This window comes from Bombus huntii, chromosome 11, assembly GCF_024542735.1.
Source record: "Bombus huntii isolate Logan2020A chromosome 11, iyBomHunt1.1, whole genome shotgun sequence".
NCBI lineage: Eukaryota > Metazoa > Arthropoda > Insecta > Hymenoptera > Apidae > Bombus > Bombus huntii.
Window position 1 is genome coordinate 901,629 of NC_066248.1, and position 27,573 is coordinate 929,201.

General features: G+C 38.3%; 1 protein-coding gene across 2 annotated transcripts in view; it reads left to right on the forward strand.

The window, feature by feature from the left end:
* LOC126871494 (inhibitory POU protein) overlaps positions 1–13,207 on the forward strand; it is a 53,860-nt gene extending 40,653 nt beyond the window's left edge. Inside the window, exons 3-4 of one of the 2 annotated variants that reach the window (XM_050630402.1) lie at positions 6,341–6,547; positions 12,277–13,207. In XM_050630402.1, coding sequence (XP_050486359.1) covers positions 6,341–6,547; positions 12,277–13,041 — 972 coding nt within the window. In that variant the 3' untranslated portion in view covers positions 13,042–13,207. The remainder of the gene's footprint in view (positions 1–6,340; positions 6,548–12,276) is intronic. The other variant, XM_050630403.1, reaches the window with a different exon arrangement.
* Positions 13,208–27,573: the final 14,366 nt, after the last annotated feature.

A 27,573-nucleotide genomic window follows, 5' to 3' on the forward strand; every position in this document is an offset into this window, starting at 1 on the left:
TAACAAAGTATGAATTAAGAATAATCATCTTTTAAAACGCTTATAGTATATCAGAAACCTATAAACTACACAAGTATCTTACCAATACCAGCTTAAATTTGGGAAAGAGTAAAGCGAAGTAAGTCTTGGAGAGATTAAAGACAACTTTTTAACGTATAAATTATTTAAAAAAGAACTGTAAACGAAGAAATTGTAATAGCTCCGCTCTAAGAGCTTTTTATTTGAAAAACTGATAATTCCTATAAATTCGGGATAACGAAACTTAGACCGAAGTTAGATCGGAAATATGCAACGAGTCATATAGACTTTTTGGTTTTATTTGAAAGACAACGTTTCGTGTTATTATGCACTGACTACTGACCTAATATCCATCGAACATTCCACGAACTCTGCGCCACTTCTTTTCACTCGTAAAACGAGAAAAGGAACTAGCTATACTTTGCGATATTTCCTCGAACGTAACTCGAGTCTCCCTGACTCCGTAGACTGTAATCGTAATCGTTTAAAATGGGAGAATTGTAAAGCCTGGTGGTAGATTAAACGGAAAAGGAGGCTGATGTATAATAATACGTCGTCTGGCGTACTACGTTACGAGCTTAATCATTCCCGGTTTCTCGCGAATAAGCTCGAGCAGATAAATTACGCGGACGGCCGTTGGGGCGCGATAATTCAATTGTAATTGGCTAATCTTTAACGTGCCGCCGCTGGAAGACGTATTTAACGGGTGGGTTGGCCGCAGGCAGCTCGGAAAAATGACTCTATTAACCACGAGGACCTACAGAATCGAGCTCGAAGGGGGACTCCGTAGAAACTTTGCTAAACAACTGCACGAGCTGCTAACTAGGCGGCTAACAAGAGCAATCTGTATCCGTTGCTCGGCATAGTCGTCGCTTTTCTCATCCCTGCCCCTAGCTGTCTGGCCAAGTCTTGGAAAAACTACTGCGCGCGTGTGTATTGGCCGTACAGCGCACAATGTACGGTGTAAGAAGAATCGGGAAGGATAGATGGGCCGTTTCTTACTGATACAGTCATTTATCTGAAGAAACGCGTTTCCGTAGAAATTTTACGTAGAATCGTTTAAATTCACGATAGAATCAGCTGTTGAGAGTATCGCGAGCAGGTTGCGACGAAGCAATATTCGATGACAGATCATCGATCAAAGGATAGAATAAACATCCTCCGACGATATTTTTGTAAGATACGAATGTTTAATATACAGGGTGGTTGGTAACTGGTGGTACAAGCGGAAAGAGGGTGATTCCACGCGAAAAAAGAAGTCGAAAATATAGAATAAAATTTTTTTTTTTTAATTTTTCCATCGAGACAACGATCTACAGTGAGATCCGTTATAACGTACCGCAGGCGTACCGAGCGAAAATTCAAAGTCGATTTTCTCGAAAACAAAGCCTCGAACGAAAAATTTTTATTTTATATTTTCGACTTCTTTTTTCGCGTAGAACCACCCCCTTTCCGCTTGTACCACCAGTTACCAACCACCCTGTATACATAGGTAGATTCGTTATTCTATACTTGCGGAGAAATTATTAATCAAAGTTATAGGTTTTGCGCTTTATATCTGTACATGTCGTATAGCTACCGATAAGGAAAAGCTAAATAGTATTTTAAAAACTATCTTTTATTCGATTATGATATAATAAATTAAGTCATTTGTATTATTATTATATTTGAATATACGAAATTATGGATATTTGACCGTATGTACTCGGTTGTCCTCTTTGAGAAGACGTCGTAAATGTAACAAACAGCTCGGACGTTCTCTTTAAGGGGACATAAAGAGATTACCGGTGATTGTACGGAACAAAATTAGACGAGCTTGAAATTTTTTAAACATATACGTCTCCTCGAAGAGAAGATAAATAAAAAAGTGGAAAATATGCCGAACGCAAAGGGCTAATTACACAGATGCGAAGATACATAAATGTACGAACTACATCGTCGTTTTATTTAACAAGAAGAATATTACAATTTAACTGTGGATACGCACCAATATACGAACAACATTTTGATCACGCACAAATAAAGTAAATCGTGAAAGAAAACGTCTTGATTACGATTAACATAATTTTTATAACACGTGATTAACGTTCAAACAGACCATCCCTTACATTCATCACGCGCACACACACATATGTATAACAAGTGCGAGGTTAAACTCGCCCCAAATTGGGATTCTTCCTCCGCACTTGAAGAGAAAACGCAATTTGCGATTTATCGTCCTGTTAAAACTTCGTTTAGGTAAAGCATTCGTCTCCATAAGCAATACCATGTATGTAAGTACTTCATCCTTTGCGTAATAAAGTAATGATGTTTTATGCGATAAAGGATCACGTGCTTATTAATTTCTTTGCAATATTTCTCAAATTTCTATATTTTAACAAACATTTTTTATTCAAAATAACAAACTTTCATTCATTTAAAATGGAAAATTTCTATTTCTATCTCTATATCTATTTCTATTTCTACTTCTATTTCTATTTCTACTTCTACTTCTACTTCTACTTCTACTTCTATTTCTATTTCTGTCTTTCTTTCGAAATTTCTAATTTACATATCTGCCAATAATAAAATCTATTTGGAAAATAAAATACGTACTAAACTTTAAAAAGTTGTACAAGCGTTTATCTCGTTTTCGATTTATCAAAAATTGCTTGCTACGCAATTGTTTTACGTCATGTATACGTCTTACCTATACACCGACAATATTAAATTTTAACAGAGCAACAAACAATAAGAAATCGTTATTTTAAAGAACTTGCGCCATTCTACAAATACTGACTTTTAATCACTCTCTAGGACCACTAAGATGAATGCATCATTCGCAGGTTTAAAAGCAAGGTACTCGGCAAATGGCAAATTTACGATACGAGAGGCGAAAAGCACAAGGAAGAAGTTGGAAATTAGAAAAAGTGGCGGTAGTTCAGTAACCTACAGACAGACAGATAGACAGACAGACAGACGGACAGATAGTAGGTACACGTACCCGACAAAGACACAAGGAGTTCATAAATAATCGAAGCGTTGAAGCACGATGGTGGTTTTCGCATGAAACATTGATCGGCCGATGCGGACATTGCAGTTTATAATGAAATAAGTGGATAGTGAATCGTTTTTAACCTCGCTACGCCGAACCTATCTAACTATTGACATTTCAATAACTGTTACGATAATTTGCTCTCGTAAATTTTTAATTACTATTTTCGTGATAAATTTCTTTCGTGCCAAACTGTAGATAAATCGCAAACCGTAAACAGTTCGTGATCCGTGCGTTAACATATCGAAGGAATTTCAATCGTTTCTCGATAAATTAAATCGAATATTCCGACAAATTAAATCTCCAACGAATAATTCGAAGCGAAGGAATGGAAAAATGTTCGATATTTCATAAATTACGGAATATTTTGAAAACGCTTGATACTTGATTTTCGATATTTCCCATTACCGAATGAGAAACGACTCGTTGATGGCAATTGGTTGCAACGCAACGGATTCATACAAACTTGATGAAAGCACACGCGCCACGGAGAATTCCCACTAAATTGTTTTGACAATGAATCCTCCTTTATCGATATTTAATAAAGCAATGGCCACGTTTTCCAAGTGATGCAGAGAAATCAATAATGCTATTTGAAGATATTCTATTTTCGAAGTGCGTTGAAAGAAAATCTCGATAAGTAAGACAATTAGAATCGCAAATTCTGTACGGATATAGTTGCGAACGTTTCTCAAAAAAACAACCACTCGTATGCTATTTGAATTTTTCGTTTCAACTTTCAATTCGAACTTTGAATCGAAACGATGAATTAGAATCGTTTATTTCGAATTTTTAATTAAACGTTACTCCACACGCGCGCGCACAAAATACCATTGTTTATTCCATAAATTAATCTCTACCATCCACCTATCGTAGATTCCTATTTCTAATCAAAGATTTTTTTCCATGTTAATTAAAAACGAATAAAAGCATTAAACGTTCAAATCGAGCACTTAAAGCTAGAGATCTTCTTACACAGTTTAATACATGTTGCAGGTTGATTACTTTTACAAAAAAATACGTGTGTCGTATGTGTATCTACATGGTCGATTTTCTAATAAAAGTTTCTTCGTATAAATTTATAGATAAATATCTAGATCTTTAATAAACATATAGAGTGTCGATAAAAAAAGATGCATAGCACCTGTCACGATTGAACGATAAATGGAAAATCTGATCAGATAAATCGTATGAAGCGAAACCTTTCGTATCGAGAAACGAGCTTTTGATGACTTCGCCTTTACAAAAGTTTGGAATTGCATCGCGCTACGGATATTTCGATTTTCCTCGAATAACGTGACAATATTGCTCGTGTGGTAGCCGAACCTTGTAATGTGCCGTGAGTGACAGATGCGGCTGACGCAAAATGTCCCATATAATATCGATTGCCACGACATAGAAGCGTATCTGGACAAAACGAAACCATAAATTCGCGTCACAACTGCTATTAATATGACGTCGGAAAAAGAAATTTCATTAAACCTTTCGGCTCTAGCTACTTCATTATCGTTATTCATCGTAAAGGAAGAAACACTTTTATTATCCGATTCGAAAATGTACACTGATAACGAAATCATATTCTATCGTACGCCTTATGTGTAAAAAATAGACCATTTAAATCTGTATTTATTATCGTATACTCTTTGTTAACAATAAGTTTGAAGGTTGAAAATCTTTTTGATTTGGCTGAAAATCTTCCTCGTGCCATTATTTTAAGCAAAGGTAATAGGAATAGGAAAGATATTATCGCAAGTAAAATCGTTTTTAAAAATTTGACTAACGTTTGAGCTCTGAATGTCGCTTGTACTTACGCGATAGGCATAAAAGTGCAAAAATATTAAGTTACTTGCGCTATCACTAACTATGCTTTTATGGAAGACCTGTTCCTAAACATAGGAACACATAGTCCGACGGACCCTATGGTCTCGTTCAATTTTAGTAACACTTTGACCCTAAAATATTCTGTCCAGCAGCCCCAGCAACACTTGACAGGCAAACGAACACGATTAGCAAATCTCATACGTCACGCGTAACCACTTTTGAAATAACATCAACTTAACCGGCTGAATCGTAATCTAGTATTATGTACGCCCTTATACGTATGTAGCTTTGCTTAATCGTACTATGCTTAAAAATAAACAGAAAATATATAAAGATATAAAATGTAAAAATCCAGAACTTACAACGTAGACGATTTGTCGAGTGTAATATCAAATTTTTTTTAAAAATCAAAGAATGATTAAACATTGCCCGATACAATGTCGGATATTTTGCATCTCTATGAAAATTTATTTGAGAAAAGTAGCTCCTTTTTAAAAGAAATATTTAGTTTCATTAAAAAAATTGAAAAAATTGATAGTTTCATTATGACAAAATGACGCAAGTTAATAACTAGGAAATACCTGTTACTAAGAAATTAGTGTTATTATCGTAATAATAAGGTAATAATTACATTAATCGATATAAAAATTGGTAATTACGCTCGTACATTGTACACTTGAAAAATCCGGCAAAACCTAAATCCAAGTTTCCAGCGCTAAAACTATTTTTAGAATATCGATCGCACGGCCATGTTGAGCACATGGAGTGACCTCTGACTGGGTACTTTTATACAAAAGCACCGCATACTTTTTTCACCAGAAACTGACATTGAGTAGCAACTTTCGACCAGCGCATTGTACATTGTACAATAAAACCAATTGTCCTCTATCTATCGAAATAAATTTTCAGAACCATGTGCAAAATTCTTACATATCGCCCCCTTGCTACAAAAGTGACACAACTCGAAGATTAGACATATCTTTGAACCGTTACCGTAAAATGTTCTGTAAGATAAGAAGAAAGTTTGAAGTGCTTCGAGTAGAACAAAAACGCAATACGTAAAAATAAAACAAAAATTGATATTATTTCACGAACGTTCTTATGCCCGATAGGAGGGAAATGAAAGTTCGAAGCTAAATTTTATTAATAAGACGTGTAATATCTTATTACGTTCAAAGACATGTTTTTTAATTATCGTATAATTTTTGTAGAAAAGCTGCGTTATGTATGAAAAGTACCCTTGGTGATACAGCATCTAGTTTACACACCTCGTGAAACTTAGATCTCTGTAAATCGTAGTCCCATTGCCGACGTCGTATCAACGTGACGTTACGAGATACGCTGTAACGATAAGATGCGATATAAATTCGTTTAAGAAGACGAAACGTTTTCTCGAAAATTCTGTTACGTTTGATGCATGATCCCTAATTCTTCAATCAGTGTCACGTGTCGCTTTTAACGTTTCAGGGTGACTTATTCGGGGGACTGAACAGCGGTCTACAAGACGGCTTACTTTCGAGGGCGGAAGCTTTGGCGGCGGATTTGGGAAAACACAACGCGGGCACCCCAATGCCTTTGAAGCACGACCCTGTTTCCGTCTATCATCATGGAACCCACATGCCAACCCCCCATCCAAATAACCGGCCACATCATCAGGTACATTCACACCTCTTTGTGAGTCTGCATTTTTCGCAATACTATACTCGTACCGATTGTTTTTCTTTCAAAATATTAGTTTCGTTGACAAAAGTATACATTCTCTTTTATTTTCTTATCAACGTTATTATACGATTATGTTCTCGTTATTCTGAATGGTTTGTTGCTATTTCAATACATCGTGTACCTATGTATATGAAAATACGTACGTACAGTCGGTTACAAAAATATTGGAACATCGGTATAATTTTGTCTCTTGAGCTTTATATTTGTAATACGTACGCAATTACTATTTACAAAAATGTATCGAACTGTGTTAGCATATCGAGTGTATATCGACCACTTTGATTCGTTGATCGCGCTATCGTTCGTTATTGATTTATCGAGGTTTGAAGTTTAATTTGTTTTCGAGCGTTAATCTCTTATATTTTGTAAACGAACACTATTATTTTTTAAGGATTTAAGATACTTAAGAAAGAACGTAATAACCTATTTCGTGGAACAATTAATTATTTATGATATTTAAGTCAACGCTGAGGCGTGAGAGCTTCTGCCGTTTTCAAGTACGAAGAATTAACATACCTATATCGTATCCGATATGATAACGCACGCTTGTAGCGTTAAAGTACAACATTGTAATTTCTATTTACCGTGTTGTACGATAGACTCGTTCTACTCTCCAAATTTCTTATAGTATTTCTACGTAGTAACATTGTATTAAATTTTACGTATTAAAATAAAAGTGTTGCTAATCCTTTATAAATGAGAAAGTAACACCTGATAATAGCAGAGGTATCGGATATCGAGTATAAAAGAACGAATGTCTCTATGTCATTTTCCGAAAGATGACGTAGATACCTACGTAAATAAATATCAGAGAAAAAAAGAAGTTATGGTGTATAATTTCATTTATTACTATTGTTCCTGCCAATAATAATCGCTAATTTTTCTCCTTCTTAACGATAATCTTATTAACGCTTGGCTTTTCTTGATCGGAAATATTTTTCGTACTACGTATTATAATTCGATAAAGACGACGATAAAACGGAGTAAAGTCTGTAGTTACATTCAGACTGGAATGAATTACGAAACGGACTAATTGTATATCGTACGTGGCCTCAGAGGCACGATAATTTGTTAAAACTTAATGTTGTTACCAATGACGAAGTTTATCGGTGAAACAATTATCGTAATGAAGTGTACCGAAACAATAACGTCGACATGCAAAATTCATCGTTTGAGTACGATTATAAAATGCAACGAGTTTCGAGGACGGCTTAAAACCACCGACAATAATTAATTACGCGTAGCAATTAATTGCGATTTATAATTAATCCGACAATTAAAAAATTCAGCCCTACCGATTTTTTATTAACATCTTTCACGATACGAGCAACAGTTTTCATTCCGATACTTTAATCATTGATATTTCCCATAATCCGATACGCGTGAGCAATTGTACACCTTCGAATGTACGATTTTAACGTTTGTTATCGTGAACTATGAACTGATCTATAAAATATATATTTTCCACGTGAAACGATCGCTAAACGCTAAATTTTTCATACGCTAGCAGATAGAATAGTATCAGAGTATAGATATAATATAATTCACGCGTCGTACGCAACGTCAAATCTATGGAAAATACCTAGAAAATCAGCCCTTTCACGTTAACATTTTTTTCTATTCTTATCGGCAAATAAGAGTAAACAATAAAAATACACGCGACGATAAAACGTCGATTCCCCGTGATATTCAGAATGAAAGATTTAACTAAGCAAGATGCACAAAGATACAAACCCGTATGTTGTACTACACCTATACCTATTGTTTGCAAAATTATAAATAAAAAATTAATCGCTTAGAGAGACAGACGCGCAAAAGTGTTACGAACGTGCCATTAATTCAATTACAATTTGCTCCGTGTCGTTCCGGGGTTTTTATGCTAATACAAGCAATCTGAGGCCGATGAGCGGATGATAGCATGGCAGTAGGGTGAATCAAGCAATGTTCAGCGACCCGGAATGATCTTCTCGAGTTTAGGGGCGTTGCTCGTACGTTATCTCGCCATTGGGACGATTCGTAACACGCTGGGCGTAACGCAATCAATTTTGACAGAATTTCCTTTTCATGTTACCAATCCCACATCGGGTTCGCTGCCGAAATTCCAGTGCGTAAGAAACGTGTTTATCTATGTAACTACTACACAAGCAATTATCTCATTCTCAATGTCTCGATCATTGCCATGATATACGTAATTTCGAGATACGGCAACTTAACGGCCACAATGTATCTATTACACGACGGTCAGTATTCTCGCGATTTCCCTTGTAGCGAGTAAAATCGACCGTATTTCGTGAATTTGAGATTAAAAAAATAAAGTCAGAGAATTCTTTCCAAAACGATATCCAAAAACGATAATGACGCTGATATATGTATATATGTATGTTGTTATGAGTTACTCAAAGATGTATGAAGTAGGTGTAGTACGATTAAAACACGCATACGTTTTATCTGCTTTTATTTATGCATCGTTTTCCAAATGCGTTTTCCAAATGCAAATGCATATTAAAGCTGAAAAATATATTCGATCGCAATATTGTTATATTCGTAATCTATCCATTATCCGAATGAAATATTTCTGTAAAAACGTTACCGATTAACGTATTCCTGATCGGAATAATACATTTTTATAACAGCTTCCATAGAGTTCTCTATCTCGTTGCTTATGCTTTTGCGTTAAAATCTTCCAAAGGCTTTATCTACGCGTTAGAAACATCTTACGCGTACACCCGCGTATCCTACACGATACGTTTCGGCGATTATTAATAAAAATATTGCTTCGGCAAACCTAGCCAAGGTTTCGCGTTAAACAAATATTATAGATGTAAAGATATTTATCGTTCGTATAAAATCAATCGAAGAAATGGTTAAATGCAGCCTGGCATAACGAAACAGAAAATAAGAATAATTCAGTTGTTCAAAGACTCGTCCCGACAAGTGGTCGATAAATAAACGGACAAATCGATAAATTCGATAAAAAAAGCATTATTTTATTCAAAAACATTACGCGGAAAAAGGTCGTTGTACAACGTTGGCAAACTGATCGAAGGTGGATCAACCGTAACGGCGAACGCGAGAGAGTATTCGTTTCATCGACCCGCTGGAAATCGGCTGACTATTATTAGTCGCTAGAATATTCGTTGACCATGAAGTGGGTGTATAGATCGGAGATCTGGCTTCCCGCAGTGCGGTGGCACGACGAGCGAACGACGAGCCCCGTTCTCCCGCTTACAGCTCTTTCTCTCTGTCCCATTCTCCCAGCCGCGAATCTCCCATACAGATGGTCAAACGGCAAGTGTCCCATAAAGTCTGTTTTTATACGCGAGGTTGACGAATTCAATAACGGTAGTGTTGCTGCAGGCTTGCCTAACGCGCAACGTATTACGTTCACGAACGCATGTAACGAGTTTTGTGTCATTGGCACAAGCTTTGGGGAGCGGATCGAGTCAAAGGGAAAAGAGCAAGGGGAAAGAACGGTGACGAGCGATAGGCCGTACAACGTAGATACAACGGAGCAAGGGTAAAGAAGAGAAAAACAGGGGCACGTATTCGAGAGAGGAGGAACGAGAGAGTCGGCTAACCCTACCGCCGTGTCGCGTCGCGTCGTGTCAGCATAATGATGAAATATTGCGCGGGTCTCTAGGGCCCTACCATATACGCCCCTGGGCTAGTCCTTCGCTCACTCCATATTTGCAACTATCCTCTTCCAACGTGCTTTCCTTCTCGCTCTTTCGCGCCGCCACCCGCAAGCCCCTGCATTTCTGATGTAACTATGCTATTCCAGAGCACCCCTGGACCGAAACCGTGCCATCCAGTTAGCTCGCTACGCTGCATATTCTCGTGAGAATAAACGTTGCGTACACACGAACGCGCGATCCTACTCCTACGCATACGCGTCACGCCCTGTGTACAACGTTACGCAAACGTCCCGTAGGCGTAGGCGCATGTTCCTGCGAGCACCAATCGCGACCACACTCGCCGCATTTTTTGCCGATTTATACGCGGACCTTCCGCTTTTACGACCTTTCCCCTGTATCTTTGCGGTCCTAGGATTCTAAAACAGTACCAAGTCGTTTGTTTTCTCAATATCCAGAAATTCCAGAAGTATAGTAGCGTGCTTGGCTTTTTTCCAAACTTTCTCCGGTTAGAAGATATTTTTACATGTCGAAACGACATAAAAATCCAGACATTAACAAAGACGTAGATACGAATAAAAAGCGACTAAATGGAAGCCAAAATATACGCGACGGATGACGCGCGTATCGATCTTCCACGATTTCAATCTTTCTTGACTCCCGATCGGCCTCGATCCTCGGTCCTCTCGTCAGAGGGTTCGTCGGCGTCACCATCCCTCTCCATTGCCTGATCAAATCCTGCTACAAAGCTCTTATCGTTTTCCACGTGCCACGGAGCGTCGTGACGCCGAATCGTCGTGCACACGAGCCTCGACAGCGAGCGTCGGAGAGTACGGGGCCTTTTGTCGGCATCCCGACGAACCACGACATCCGCGACTCTTAGAAACCCGGTAGTCCCTAAAAGTATCGTCACTCGGAGTAGCTAAAGCTACTCGAGCCTAAATCCTGATGACACATTTACGATTTCTGCTATCGGCGATACGATACTCCTGGGAATGAATGGATACCGCGCGATACGTCGACCTGTGACAGGTGCATCTCCTCCGCAGAGGAGTCGACGTTAACGCGTACGTATTAACGTACGTGTTTATTGGTTTAACGAAAATATCGGGATACGTAGCTTTGAGAAAACAACGAACACAAGCAGTACCTGACGCGGCGTCACCTTCTACGGGGAAAAAATACGAAGGGAGCTCATAAATAATTTGTAAGGGGTCGCGCACACTGCGCTCGCGACGACGCGACGCGACGACCACGGCACGTGCTGCATAATTGTGCGTGCTAGTTTGTACACGTTCTCTCTTCATCTCCGTGTCCTCGTCCCCTTCCATCCCTCGTAGCCCCCGTTGGTTTCATTCATTCTTTCCTTTTAACAATGTTAATTGCTAGAATCGCGTAACCACGTTACCGTACAATTTCCGCTCAAAGATCTTGATTTTTAAACAGCTGTGGTCGTGCCGCCCTCTCGCGCTCGAAATATTTTACGAGCCGAGTTCGATTCATTTTTCACAACTGCTGGTTTAAGTTACGTTGTTACGATTATTGATTTTGCGTGATTACGAAATTTGTACGCCTATAAAAGAAAGCTTGGAATATTTTATCGCGCGGCTGCTAGTAATTAGAACACGATTCTTTCATCCTTGAACGTTCCACTTTTGTTAACGAACGTTGTAAAATAATGTAAATACGTACAAGATACTCCTTTAGTTTTATACAGGTATAACGAGATTTTATACCGAACGTTGGGCAAATTGTTAGTTCGTATCACGGTATATTTGTTGCAAATATTTCGCAGTAATATCCGACCGTTACCGTTAACCGATACGTTTCCCAACTATTCGCTTGATTTCTTGTTTCTGTTGCACAACAGTAAAGCATATCACAGTGGAATTATACATACTTAAAGTTCTCATTATTCGATGTTCGGTGTACCACGCGTCGATCTCGTTTTGCAAAATATCCGATCAGAAAGCAAGAAGCGTACGTGACGTATTAACTTAACCTACGCCACGCTTTACGAGTAAAAAATACGCAAATTATATTTTACAGATGAGCCATCCGGGAATGGAGAGTCTGGACATGCTGGATCCAGCAAACTCGATGACCACATTGACGCCAATGTCAGAGAACACCGGCGGTGGACCAGGTCATCATGCTGGAATTCACGGTCCCTCGGTTTACGGGGGGATGAACGGAATGATGGGCCATCATCATCATCACGGAAATTTGGGCGGCGGCGGAGGTAGCGTACCACATCCGGCTCATCATCACCCAGCGATGGCGGCGGCAGCAGCAGCAGCCGCGGCCGCGGGTCTTCATCCAGATGCAGACACGGATCCACGAGAGTTGGAAGCATTCGCGGAAAGGTTCAAACAGAGACGCATCAAGCTGGGCGTGACGCAAGCCGATGTCGGGAAAGCTTTGGCAAATTTAAAGTTGCCAGGCGTTGGAGCGCTATCTCAATCCACGATATGTCGATTCGAGTCGCTCACGTTATCGCATAACAACATGATCGCGCTGAAACCGATCTTGCAAGCGTGGCTGGAGGAAGCAGAGGCCCAGGCGAAGAACAAGAGACGAGATCCCGACGCTCCGTCGGTGTTACCAGCCGGCGAGAAGAAAAGAAAGAGAACGAGTATAGCCGCGCCCGAGAAACGTTCTCTGGAGGCGTATTTCGCTGTGCAACCACGGCCGTCCGGCGAGAAGATCGCCGCGATCGCGGAGAAGCTGGATCTGAAAAAGAACGTGGTTAGAGTTTGGTTTTGCAACCAACGGCAGAAGCAGAAGCGCATGAAATTCGCGGCTCAACATTGACCCGAGGGTGGCTTGTGACAGCAAAACTGACCGTATCAGTTGCCCAGTCTCGAGCCTAAACCAGAACCCTTGACCGAGTTTCAGGGATGGCCGTAAACAGAAACGGACAATATAAGAGCACGAAAGACGCGATCGCTGTGGGAATGGAATTATGTACATACGTACAATCATAAGCAGCAGTGGGATTTAAACGTAGCACGTACTAACTGTTCTACGTGGTTGCCGATGGTGGAGTCATTGGAATTGGAAGTGATGCGCGTACGACTTCTCGGTTTCAAGTGGATCGCAAACGTATTAGCTCGATGCTGCGGCCAAATAAGAGTAAGCGATAGTCAGACTGTCACAGGCTTTATGCGAAATATTTTACGGTCATTGCGCGCGCGCGTGTGACGTTCTCGACGCGTCTCCAGTCTCCCGGCGAATTTTCCACCGGAACCGACGATGCTTGACGAATCGATTCACGAGCCTCTTCCCTCTTCGCTTTGCCATTTTAACTTACTCGTAACTTTACGCTACCGTTCCAATTACGACGAATAACAGATTCGCAAACCGTCGTTCGAATGTTTACTGGTTCACAATTTTCCTGTTGTCGATACGCAGAACAAAATCGATCGTTGGAATTAATGACAATTAATTCGTCGCTAAACAGATCTTTCGATTCCAGTGTTAAGTTAAGAAACATACTTTTCTCTTCTGTATAAAGATTCAAGTATATTCGAGTCGATATCGTTTGTCGTAGCTTCAAGTTCTGCCGTTCGAAGCGCGAAGATTAAAATCACCATCTTTTCCACTCCTTTCGATTCTAAAGCAAAAATTGGAACCGCGTGATTCGAAAATAAAGAAAATCTTACTACGTACGCGGTTCCAGTCGATTTTTGGTTGAGAGGGTTGAACGCCAGATCCGCGAACGTAATCGATGAAAATTCACCAACTTGATAAAAGTATCTAATAAGGATCGCTGACGTTACATGCTATATACTGAAAATGTGCTACATGTTGCATAAGAATATCGTATAAAACGACATAAAAGAACCCTTACGGAATCTCTAGATCAAATCATCTGTAAAGTGAGATAGAATTTGCGAAGCATATCAGCTACGATCGCGATAAAACAGTTTACGAGCGTACCCCACCTTTAGACCAACTTCCGTAGACTGGAAATCAGGTTCGAAGGTTACCGAATTTAGCGTATATCTAAATATCATATTTTCCAATTGTTCGTAACCTCGTAAAACGATATTTTCTAACTTGATAAAATTTTGTGCCTTCGAATTTTCTATATTTTACGTCGAAGATCTCCATCGATAAACGCGTTAAAGATCAGCGGAGACTATAAACTGTTTATCGAAATTACATATACGAAATATAATTTGATTAAGTGCTTCCAAAAATATCAAAATATATTTCTCTAAGTACCTATATGAATAAATAATCATGCAGAGACGGATTGCAAAATAATTTATACTTTACGTTCGTACACGTAACTAATTCTAATTTATAAAATTTGTAAAATATGTATTTATAAAATTAGAGAGGCCAGGAAACATTTGAATTTTGAATTCTGATTTCTGTCATAACGAGACAAAAGAAGAGGAAGAGGATTGTTCGCGAACGGGCAAGAGTCGATCACAACGAAAACCAAATAGCCGAATAATCATCGATGCGTCTTGAAAAGTACAATTCGAAACATAAAATATAAAAGTACGTATTGTTATAAAATCGACGCGCGAGTACGTCGTGCCGAACAAATAAGTGATATTAATCCTAATGAAGACACTCGCAATATGTAGTCGCAATCAGTGCAGTGTAAAAAGTGAAGAGCTAGAGAGCAAGAGAGAGAAAGAGGTATGTGTGTGTGATAATGATAAAAGTAAGAGTGAAACGTCGATACACCCGATTTTGGAACGAATTCTCTTATTCCTACTAATCGCTGTCCGTGTACGTAACGTTGCGTTTACGTTGCTCAGAGAAATAAAAATAAATCGCTGCGTGATCGATTTCAATTTCTGTTTTACAAAAAGAAGATTTTCCGATCGAGTCGAGAAAAAATATAGTTGAAAGTTTGTAAAGAATTTTTAGCGTTTGTTTGTGTCTACGATACTTATCGAGTCTAAATATCGCGAATATTAATATTACGCATTTGTTTGATCGATACGTAATATTTGCAACGTTATACCTTCTAATATACAAAACATATTCGTAATCAATTTTTCGTGTCTGGTTACGATATTTAGATACTTTATCGCGATATTCGTTAATCGTATCTGTGTAGAATTTTCGTGTATTTCTATCGCAAACGATACGCGGATTTGGCTGCAACGATGATTCGTTCCAGCGCGGTGTATCGATTAGTAAAATGCGCGAAAACGAGGATGGAAGAATGAACGGAGATGAAAAACCAAGACGATGCGATGAGTGAAAGGGGAAAAAGGGATTAACAGGATGTATTACGTAGTGATATTGGACAATCAGTGAAAAGACTGTATCATATCATATTGAAGCAATACCGTAGTATTAGTCGACGAATAAACTTTATTTATATTGCTCGTGATGAACCGCGCGTTTCCTGTGCATCGACGAAAGTTACTTGTAAAGGAAACAAAAAGAGAGGGCATAGAAAAGGAGAAAAAGAAAAGAGATAAGGAAAAATGCCAAAAAAGCGACGTCGTTCGGTTAACTTCACCTCCAGACAAATCAATATAATATGTATTAAAATGCAATATTTTCGATGATAGAACAGCATGATTTCAAGCGTAGTTATAATAAACAACGAGACTCCGTGTGACATCGGAAGCGCGGTTGATCGCACAACGAAAACTGAGAAATCGATATCCCTCGGTTCTTGAAAAACTGCTCGCTGTATTTCACGACCGCGGCGCGGGTGCGATTATATTTTTGTTTCCTCACCGATTTCGCTGTCCCTTGCTGCGGCAACGAAACTCGCTAAAACGTGAGTTTCGAAAACAAAAAAGAAAAAAAAAGAAAGGACGAAATCCTCGTACAACTGTGCACGCCAGAGCCGATCACGAGTCGATCGATCGAGAGCCGAATTAAACGGCGTCGAGGAACGATCGAGGAAAGTACGAAAACGCGGATGTCAGTGTACCGAGTGCGTGATCAGGCTCGAATTCCCGCGTGCACCGAGCAATACCGCGAGGATGTTCGGCGATAACAGCGATATGTCATTGTAATAGTTAAAATATAAGCGGAAGGATAGTAGTAATTTTTAAATTGTACATACGTAAGAGGATAGGTATTTTCTAGAAGAATAATAGTCTATTGCCGTTCTACTAGGTAATGGAGAAAAAAGAAGATTTTAGTGCAATATAGAGTTTAACGACACTAATTATCATTACGATTATTATATTCGTTATTGCTCGTTATTTTCTCTCTCTCTCTCTCTCTCTCTTTCTGTCTCTCTTTGTCTCTGTCTCTGTCCCTCTCTCTCTCTCTCTTTCTTTCTCTCTCTCACTCGCTCATTCACTCATTCTCTCTCTCTCTCTCTTTCCCTCTGACTCGATTTGGCCAACATTGTCACGCCTGTCGTACATTTCACAGATACACACGTTCAGACGCATCGTTCCATTTACATATACTCGGAAGATACTATACGTTCCAGCAGTCGAACTTTACTTTCGCGCGTATTCCGAATAACGGTCTAACGACGTGTCGCGTCGCGTGTCGTCGACGACAGAAAGCGTGGTGTATTCGGGCAAACAGCTTTGAAAAAGGGACCGGTTTATCACTGGGAAACTATTCCAATTCCACGTGTATCGTTTCGAATCAGGCGGACAATCGCAGAGTCTGTCGTAGGTAGTTTCATTCGCGTCTATCGACCTGTCTGTTTCCTTCGAAAATTACAGTGTTTCCCTGTGCACAATTCCCAGTGTACAATTACTGTGATGCTTCGGAGTATGTCGATATCGTTTTATTTAGTTCGAGGCCGGATAAGTACGTAAAGGCTGACGAGGTAACCGAATTAAGCGTTCGGGGCGCGACGCGTCAACGTTTTCTTGATCTCTCTGTCGTTCCAAGGAACGCGCGATGTGATACCGATAAATCTGTAAGTATATATTATATATATTATTTATTTATTTATTGTCGCATCGACTAATAGTCATTAAATTTCTAAGTATTTCAAAGACTTTTTTACACTCGGTTATCGCCGATATGTAAACATGCAACAGCAGATAGATACTCGTCGGACACTTACAAAGCTTGTAAATTCGTAAGGTTGGATGGTATGCTCGTTTATTTTCTTATTATTACGTTCATTCATGCGGTTATGTATATGATATAACTCGTGTATTTTAAATTCATTGGAAAATTGGGAGAGGCGATAAGAAGGCGAGTCGTAAAAACAGGACGTTAAATAACGACAATTTCCAATTATTAGCGCTTGTCGGCACGAGGAGACTCAGGGCCGTATACCGTACACGGCATTCCAGTCGAGAATTAGAGAATCCAGGTACTTTGTACGGCTCCGAATAAACTTTCGTCATTTATCTTCCGATTTTTCTCTTAATTCAGCAACGAATCAATTTTCTATTCCAACGTTCGAATTACGTATTTACTTAGCAAGGAACGAAACGTTCAATTCGCTGCGACATTTAATTTCGTAATTTTTGATTTCGTTCGAAAAAGTTTCAACGTCGCTTCGGTAGAATACAATGGAGGAAAACGAACCAACATTTGACGCTAGCGATGATAATTCGTAGCGTAAAGAACACGCGATCGTGTATACCATTCTCTCGAGTGCTAGATTCTTTTCCTTTAAGTACTTTTTCAGAAAATTCTTATCGTTAGTCGATCCGGCGAACGAACGACTGAAAAGGGCACGGTCCAACCTACTTGTGCAACGAGTAACGATCATCATCCAGAAGTCTTTCTACTTTCACTCCCCTCTGTCTCCGATTAACGATTAAACACGACACGATTCAAACAGCTCGCTCGATAATTTCTCTTGCGCCGACGTACCAGATCGTTCGCACAGAGACGAGAATCTTTTACAAGACGACGCGTTCTGTAGACATTAAAGACAGGGTAACAAGTCATATCGCAATATGCTTTTAAACAGTTATTATTATACATACTAACGCTATGTACATCTAGGAGCCTTGCTGTTTGGCGCGAGTAGGTATACATATGTGCCGTGAACATTTTTCCCCGTGAGATTCTCAACGATCTTTAAGAAAATAAACGAAAAAATAAAAGGAGGAAAATCGCGTACCTACTTAAAACGAAAGAAGGAGAAGTTTTAGTCCGCGGTATTTTCCATACGTGTATATATTTGAAATCGTCGAACAAAGAACGAAAGCAATCTCCGAATCTTACGAATCGATAAGAAATTTACGTTTTATGTTATTCACGAAGGAAATGATGACGTCGCAAAGATGACGTTGGTTGATATAAAATAGAAGTTCGTCATTAGCCGGGTTTGGTGGCACTGTAAACTCTAAACTCTAAACTCTAAACTATAAACTGTAAACAGTAAACGATTTACTTCGCTGTCATCATCCTCTGATATCATCCTTTCGATTATACGATTTACAAACCTAAGAAACTCGAAACCTCTTTTTCGTCTAAGTACTCTGCGTGCCAAGTTGTACTTCGAAGTAACGTTTACAAAGTCCTAAATAAAAAGCTACGTTATACTGAGATGCATGTACAATCCGGTATGTTCTCCGATTTAACGGTATAAGGAGCAAGGAAACGTTCTCCAACTTTTTACTCGTCGATAAATCGTGCGAACCTCGTGTACATATGTCTGTGTACATTTACAATAATTACAAACGTAATCGTATCGCGTGCGTGGGATGATTTATCGAAGATTGTCGGATTGGCTATATTTCTTTGAGGCAATTTGAATGTATATATATGTAAAAGTTGGCGATAAACGTTTAAAAGTTAGAAGAAAGAGGGTTCTATTCGAGTGAGATTAAAGATGTTACTATTATCTTAAATTCTTAGAATCTCTATACGATGGAATCACAAGCTATGCTTGTCTCCGTCGTTCAAGTTGCAGATAAATTTTGTTATTTCGGATAAAACGATCAAAAGTTGCCCTGTTACAAGAACGATAGTTAATTAAAATTTTAAATTACCGATTTTTCAGACTATTTCAATGTAGCAGTTTTGTTTTCTTCCTTGGTTCCATTGTAAAATTTGTCTAAGCGTTAAGTAAAAATTGTTATATTTACGATATAGGCCAATGTTGAATAAAAATTACGGAACAAAGTAAAGTTTGCCTTGACTGAAAAATGAATAACGGTATTTAAAGTGACTTTTATCGAAAAAGTTTACACAATTTGCGTGAATCATCCAATGCTGACATTACGTATACTCGATTTGCATTTTCAAAAGGCTAAGAGTGCAAGGCAATGGGAAGAGAACCGTCAAAGTGGTCGCGTATACCTACGTGCGTAAAAGATCGAAGATTCTTGTGTATATAATATATATATATATATATATATTACATATACGTGCGTTGTTTCTTTATTTTTAAAATAGTCGACTGCAACAACGACTATCGTTTCGAGTGCTTAATCGAGAACTACGTATGTATAACCAAAAAAGTATTACGTTGGCACGTATACAGCTATAAAAGAAAGGTTTGTATAAAATATAAAGGATTACCAGAATTAATTAGTATAAATAATTACTATCGACAATTAGATTGAATGTTCATACTAAATCTAAAGAAGCCAAAATGAATTGTTAAACTTTCAATCTTACTCATAGGTGTATGCGTGATCAGTGATTCGTTTATTCTACTTTTTTTGTTTCCGCGTTAACAGATTTATTTTGACGGTGAATGAAATAACTATGGAAATGCGACTTCGATTCGACTAAAACGCTCTATCTGTCTGTCTTGAAATGAAAAAATAGCTACTCTTTGAAAAATTTATTACTCTGTAGAAATATAAAGGAACTTTTTCGTGTTTCCCGCGTTTCCAGACTAAAAATTTATTTCCGAAATAAATCCTTCGTATTGTTTTTTCGAACGATATCGTATAATTAAAAGACGACAAGGCATTGTTTCATACCACGTAATAAAACATCCCACCTTACGTAGCATATCGAAGAAAACTCACATCTACCTGCGTACGTTGTATAGACGGATCACGAATTATACACACAGTTCAGATTTCTGTTTTATCTTTACACGTACATGGAAAACAGAGAAAAAGTTTCGTTAACGGGATCATTTTTACGAATTCATTGTACAGAGATACAGCAGAATTTGGTCTGAAGCGATATAATTCTGTAAGATATAACAAAGTCTAGCAAGAATGTACCGTAAAAGTATCCGAACACCATTTATGAGTAAGAACATGATCGATGAACGATATAATAATATAATAAAGACATATCATAAAAGTATTAGTTTAATTACCTGATATTGTAGAATTTCTATGTAAATATGTTGCGTGCAACTTGGAACAACGTTCTAAGTTTTAAGGCGATGCGATGTAAAGTTGACGAATTATTTGAGACGACTAGTAAAACGACCGGTTAGTTTTTCATATCGTTCGTTTAATTTGTGTAAAGCTTTCCATTAGGTACGTATTCGTTGTAGACACGTTTATGAATTTGTATATAATCGAGAACGTAAATGTCCTTTGTAAATTGTTATGTAATAATTGATCCACTAGTTAAATTCTATTCGCTTTCGAGTATCTATACTCTATACCTACTGTATGTCGATTTAATTGGTAGCGCATTCTGTCGTAAGGAAGAATCGTTCGTGTCGTTTTATGGCACAGAGAATCTTTGTAAACCTCTGTCGATTCACAGTGTACGATAGCTTCTACAGAATTTTTCATTTAGGATGCGACGAACGATGGAAATTATTCACACCTTTGAAACAAATAAAGCGAGTCAGCGAAACGAATTGTAGATTACGCGTAAAGACGAAGCTTCGTGAGGTAAAACCATTTCTTTGAACGATTAAACTACAACGAAGAACAATGTTCTTTGAAATACACCAAATTGCGCGCAATGTACAACAAAAGAAAGGAAAACGATTTTCCTCCATACTGTACATATCATGTGCCATAACTCTCATTTACTATACTTTGTGTCCAACTTTGTTCCAAGTACCTACTTAATTATAAATATTATAGTATAATAAAATAAACCTTGATGTTATTGATAAATTTGTATCTTTTTACCCTTCTTGATTTCTCCCTATTCGAACGACTAAATCCACTGAACACGATCCGAATTATCATAATATTATCCGTTTAAACGGTCATTTTTATCGAACGATCGACTATACCAAATACTAAGTACAAACTTACAATCGCGTCGATTCAAATTGAAAAATTGTTCGATCTGCTACCAAATGTCTAACATCGAGGATTCTTGCGGTGCCTATCGATATGAGACAGAAATTGCAAACGATAGAGTACGAGACATACAGGTTTCCAATTAATTTACGAATAACGACAATTTCTACGCGAGTAAACGCAATATTCGAGGTTCGCGTTCAGCGAGTGCAAAGAACGAGCGTACACCTATCGACTTGAAGCTACACTTGATCAAATTATGGTTTACTAATTAATATTTTTCTAAAATAGCTAACGTAATCGAAAAGAAACGAACGGGAAGAGAAAAATCGACAGAACAAATTTATCTCAAAATTTCAACAGTGGATAGGTAATTTTTAATTAATCTTATCATAAACAGCCAAATTAAGCGCCTTAATTGATAATAAGCGCTTGGTAAGATTTCTTTTCGGCGCGAGCTTTTTTTACAGGATCTGTGCACCTTCGTGTATCAAGAGTACACGTATCTATTAGTCCAAAGTTTTCGTCTCGCTGCCTTAAACATACTATTGTGCTTTTTGTTTATACGAATAAACAACAGTTTGGAGCGTGATAATAGAATCTCGTAGCGTGTTTCCGTGGAAGGAATATAGACGCAGACGTGTGGCGTCGCGTGTCGTGTCACTATCAAGTATTGTGTGGAATTATAAATGTATAACACGAACACGAATAGACCGTTAAAAAGATTATTTATCCAAATCGGGAAATCGCACTTCAAAACATATATAGCGTAGCTTTTCATAAAATGGCTAATGGGTAGTATCCTGGCGATGTACGATACGTATCGATGCTTTTCGTGACTTTGTCCTAAACCAAAACATAGACTCTATTAACGACCCCTTATTAATTAGGTTAATGCAATCCTCTTGATTTTTCACAAATAGGTCGTACAAAATTATTTTTACGATTTGTAGCTATCTCTCTTTTCCGTATTTTTTTTTCCCATAGTTATCTGATTATAGAGATAGGTAGGCAATATACCGGCATACATTAATTTCCTTAAATTTTTATGAACATTTTATCGCATTCCGATCTTAAGTACGAACAGAATAAGATTGCTTCAATCTCGATTTCAGAATATTGGCTCGGTCGCGCGATAAAACGATTGAAGAAACTGGACTTTTTAAATTCAATGCTTACTTTCAATCATAGCGGTGTAACACTAATATTCAGAATGTGCAACATTTCCCCGTGATAATTCAAACTTGTTTATTTAACAAGAATATATTTTCGGTAATGTTATTTTCGAAGCAGGACGCAATTAACGTCGCATGAAACAAACAATTAACTTGCAAATCGTGAAATTCATTTATAGAATTTTACTCGCTTTGATGCCGAACTCGTTATGCAAGTTAACTCACCAGTTATATCAACTGATATAATTTATAACTTACAACTCATAGCTTATAAGATTGCACGAATAACATTAGCTGGATCAGGGCTAAAATCAATAATTTCCGAGGAAATCAAAGTCCAAGTTTTCCATACATTATACGAGTTAATATATTTATTATATCATGAATAACAAATAGAGGCAAACTTTTCTATCGCGACAGCATTTTGCCTTCTACTTAAAAATCTCGCGTTAAGCAAATTTTCAAGAGTTTCTTCGCAACGAAAACGAAAGAGCCAAGTATCGTGAACAAAGTTGAAGCATCGAGCTGTAACAAATAAGCGATCCTTAGGTGCACTTGCATTGCACGCAACAACCTGTCGTACATATGTGCGGTAGGTACAGTGTCGGAAGAGAACTTGAGAAGGAAAAAGCCGCGAGGGAAACGAGTTTATAGTATCTGCTGATTAATTGGTACAGCGTGTAAACACCGTTCGGTACCTAAGGCTTGTTTGCTTGTGTAAACACCGCGTATAAGGATGGAGGAGTATATGGGGTCGTTCAATACGGGAACAAGCCTACGCTGACACGACACACTCCTGCACTCGCGATTCACGATCAGGCTTGAACATGTGGCAGACGTGCCTAACCCATGTAGCCTTTGTGTTACAAATCATGTTTATATTATCGCTACACTTGTGCGGTTCTAACCGGTGCACTATGCGCGCACTCGTTCTCGGTGACCCAATAGCCTGGGGAAAACAGCCAATTTGCCTTCCGGCTCCATTTGATTAGTTTAATTTTTCGATCCGTTCGTTCCAGATCAACGGCCATTCGGAAGTACGTACCTATTGACTTTCTACCAATTTTTCTGTATCTCGATTTAAAAAGATTATCGTGTTCGAATATCGAGACGATTCTGATGGACTTTTCCTGTTTGTGCCGTGAGTGGCTTAATTTAGCGGAATTTAGTTTAGCAGAAAAAATTTATGCGGTCGATCGGTTGTTTAATACGTCGGTACTCGTCGATACCCGGTGCTAGAAGGATGTTGCGATTATACAGGGTAGTTGGTAACTGATGGTACAAGCGGAAAGGGGGTTATTTTACGCGAAAAAAAGAAGTCGAAAATATAGAATAACAATTTTTTTTTAATTTTTTTTAATTTTTCCATCGAGACAACGATCTATAATGAGATCCGTTATAACGTATTGCAGGCGTACCGAGCGAACATTCAAAGTCGATTTTCTCGAAAACAAAGCCTCGAACGAAAAATTTTTATTCTATATTTTCGACTTCTTTTTTCGCGTAGAATCACCCCCTTTCCGCTTGTACCGCCAGTTACCAACCACCCTGTATTATAATTCGTAATTCGTTCTTCATATTTCAACAGATTCGAAAGGGTTTTCGAGTAATGTCTGTAGTGATCGGAATAAGTTTGACTAGGTTCTTACTAATTGTTATTTATACGTATGTGTCTATGTCGATTTGGGAGGACACAAATTGCAAATTTTCAGGTACTGACGATTGAAGCATCGATAGCGCATTTCGCGTGATCCATCGACAAAGAGATTTGATTATCGACAATCGTGAGATGTAATCGTAAAAATGAGAAAAATTACATTGATACATTGATCGACGTAACATTGATATCGACGTGACCCGTGATTCTTGTAATAATATTTTAGGGAATGACGCGTCGAATACGCATTGGATGTAATATAGCTAAATGATTTCGGATAGCAATAACGATAGTGCTAGTTTATAAAATAACAAATTCCACGAGATAACGAAAAAGAAAACGAAAAAGCACAACTTGCGCGAACAGAAGAGAGAACTTGGCGTTTGAAAATTTTCCGTTTCCCAATGCCTTTCCAACCATTTTCTGATCTCGTAAAACAACCTCGTGACATCGCACGCGGAAGAACGAGAGAGAGAAGAAAAGAAGCGAGCGAAGCAAGAAGAATAAACTCGGTAGTTGTAAGTTGGAAGTTTCCAAGAATACCAGCCGTTACACCGCGATATCATCATAGGAGTTATTGCGATACAATGACCATCTCATGAATGATGCACCGGTCGTGGAATTATCAAAGTTATGTGACATTGTTCGACCGCGTGGCTCGCCATTGCCATACGAAGAGCTTTGTGACACGCAAAATTGACCAAGGGGACAGCACTGAAAGAACGATGCGACCGGAAGAATGGACAACGCAAAGCGGAAATAAGAAAAATCGGACGCAAGGACGGGAGAGAAAAGGCTCGAAAGAGCAAGGGGAACCGAGTAAAAATGGAATAGAGGAAAAAGAAAGGAACGAAAGGAGGGAAATAAAGAGAGAAAGGAGAAAAAAAAAGCGGGAGGAAGAAGAGGCAAATATTCAAGATGTCGTGACAGTGAGAGGTTGTATACGGTATAGTACGAGGCCGGTGCAGCAGATATAACGGGCACGACGCGACGCAGGAGTTGCCGACGCGAGACTGCGAGACCCGAGCTATGTTGGTGAATTATACATGATACAGAACACAATCACCCCTCTCGACCCTCCTAACTCGCCCGAAAACCGCTCCTCAGCTTCCAACTGGCCGTATGGATGCCGATACTCGACTATCTCTTTGCGTCTTCCGACAGCTCGACCTGTCGACCAGCTACTTTTTTCCGAGTTCTCGATCTCTCCTAACTTGTAGGATTCCTCGACGAAATTGAAAAACCGTGTCAGACACCGTAAAGTACATATATACTTTCGCTAATTTGCAGAAATATTCGAGAATGTACGAATTATTGTACTTATGTACGCTGTTTCCTAATGCGTAATTTGTCGTACGTTGTACGAACAGAATTTGCTGGAGTTCAATTTTTTATGTTACGAAATTCTTGCCTGAAGCGATGATATCGGTGATCACCGGTGGTAATTCGAGTGAAATTCTTCTATGTACGTAATCTAGAGTTCGAGAAGATGACGGTTTTCATAGTAATCTAATTTGATGGGAATTTTTTAATACTTATTTTGTCATTCCTCCGTAGCTTTTATTTACAATTAGCTTCTGTTAAGTAGCCGTTTGCACGATACGCAAAGAGAAATGAAAAAGTAAATTTGAAACCGCGTTATACTCTTGAGAAATTTCAGCGAATTTTATGAGAATAGCTTTATTTGAAGCAATTTAAAATGGCAACCCAACTGACTTCGGTTATCTATTTTTCAAGCAACGATCATTCAGTGACTGCATCAAATTTTTAATAAAGGACGAACGCGAATCAAATAAAAATTAAAATAGGAATTGGAAAAGATATCTAGTTCCATACCGATCTGATAAATCGACTTTCTAAATTAAATGTTTAATGAGATGTAAGAGTCGTTCAAAAATAAGTAAATACCATCGACATTGTTAAAGCGATAGAAAAAACTTGTTAACTTTGGTAGTTAAGCAAACTATCAAATAGCAAAAATACCATATTAAAATATATTAGAAGAAGATAAGTATAATTGCCCTTATAGATTATTTAAGGATTTTATATTCGTCCAAGTAATAGATAAGAACCTCTCACATTTTATCGTAATACGAATAAAATATAACGATCTGATATTAAAATGATATGAAAGAAGAAACACGTTTATTAGGGTGAAAACAATGCAACCATGCGTGTGTATATATATATACATATATACATATTTACGAACGATCGTAGAATTATGTAGTCACGTAATCAAATCAAGTTACATTCGCGTTATTCCCACTGATACGCAGGTAAAAGGTAAATCGGATTAAGCGGAAGAAGAACGAAACTCGGTTCGTTCGAGAGCAAATTAAACACAACTGCTTGCAGCAGCGACTGTTACTGTTAATCCTTGATCTCATATTTAAGTGGGAAAGAGTTGGCGCGACGTGCACGACGCTCTTTCGTATTTTTACGAGAGCGCTAATGGTGTCGAAAGACCCTCTCCTGCCTTGACGAGAATCTACCCTCGCTTGCTTGCCCGTCTTAATTGAAAAAATATGAACTTTTTTGTCGTCGCCGGAGAGTACTTTGTTCCCCCTTAATACCGCCGCTGTCTTCGTTGCCGCGTTATTATAAAACATTGTAGTTTTGCGTACGGAAGATTAAACTCGGTCCTTTCCGCGCTGTAAGGAGAAATTGATTTAAGTCTTCCTTAAAAGAAACAAAATTTTACTAACAGCCATTTACACCACGCACTCGAGATAAATAATTAACGATTAAATTCTTATTAACGGGTACAGATGACGGATATTGATATTATTAAAAAATTAATCCCTATCTTTCTTTATCGTTAATCGACTGTTTCATTCGATTATTCGACGATTGTACGATTATTAATAACTGCGTAGATAATTGAATAACATACTACGATAGTTCTGTGATACGATAGACATTTTTATTAGGCGGTTAGATCACTGTACGGTCGAATCACACGAGCGTTCTACTTCGAAATTCTTGCTTAGAATTTTACGCTTTTCCCTTTAGTTGATTTAGAGTTCGTTTAAGTCGATTTTTATATAAAGAAATTAGCGTAATCGTACTACACGATCGTACGTAGTAGAAGAATTCTGTAGATTTTTAATCGTTTCCATAGAAGAAGCCTCGTGACACCGTTTAATGTTCTCGTTTTAAAGTGAAATCAGTCACGAAATGTATAAAATTAACATAAAGGGATAAAGTCGATGATCGAGTATCTTTCTTTTATTATTCTATTCTATGGTGATGGGGAACCACTATCCGGAAACGTTACGGCGCGGCGTTAATCTTAAAATCCCAATTGCCGCGTCATTTAAAACACAATGCGGTAACAAAAACAAAAGCTGGTCTCCGCTAATCAAAGTGTTTGCCTTCGTTTAATCCTAGCTTAGCGGAGACTTAA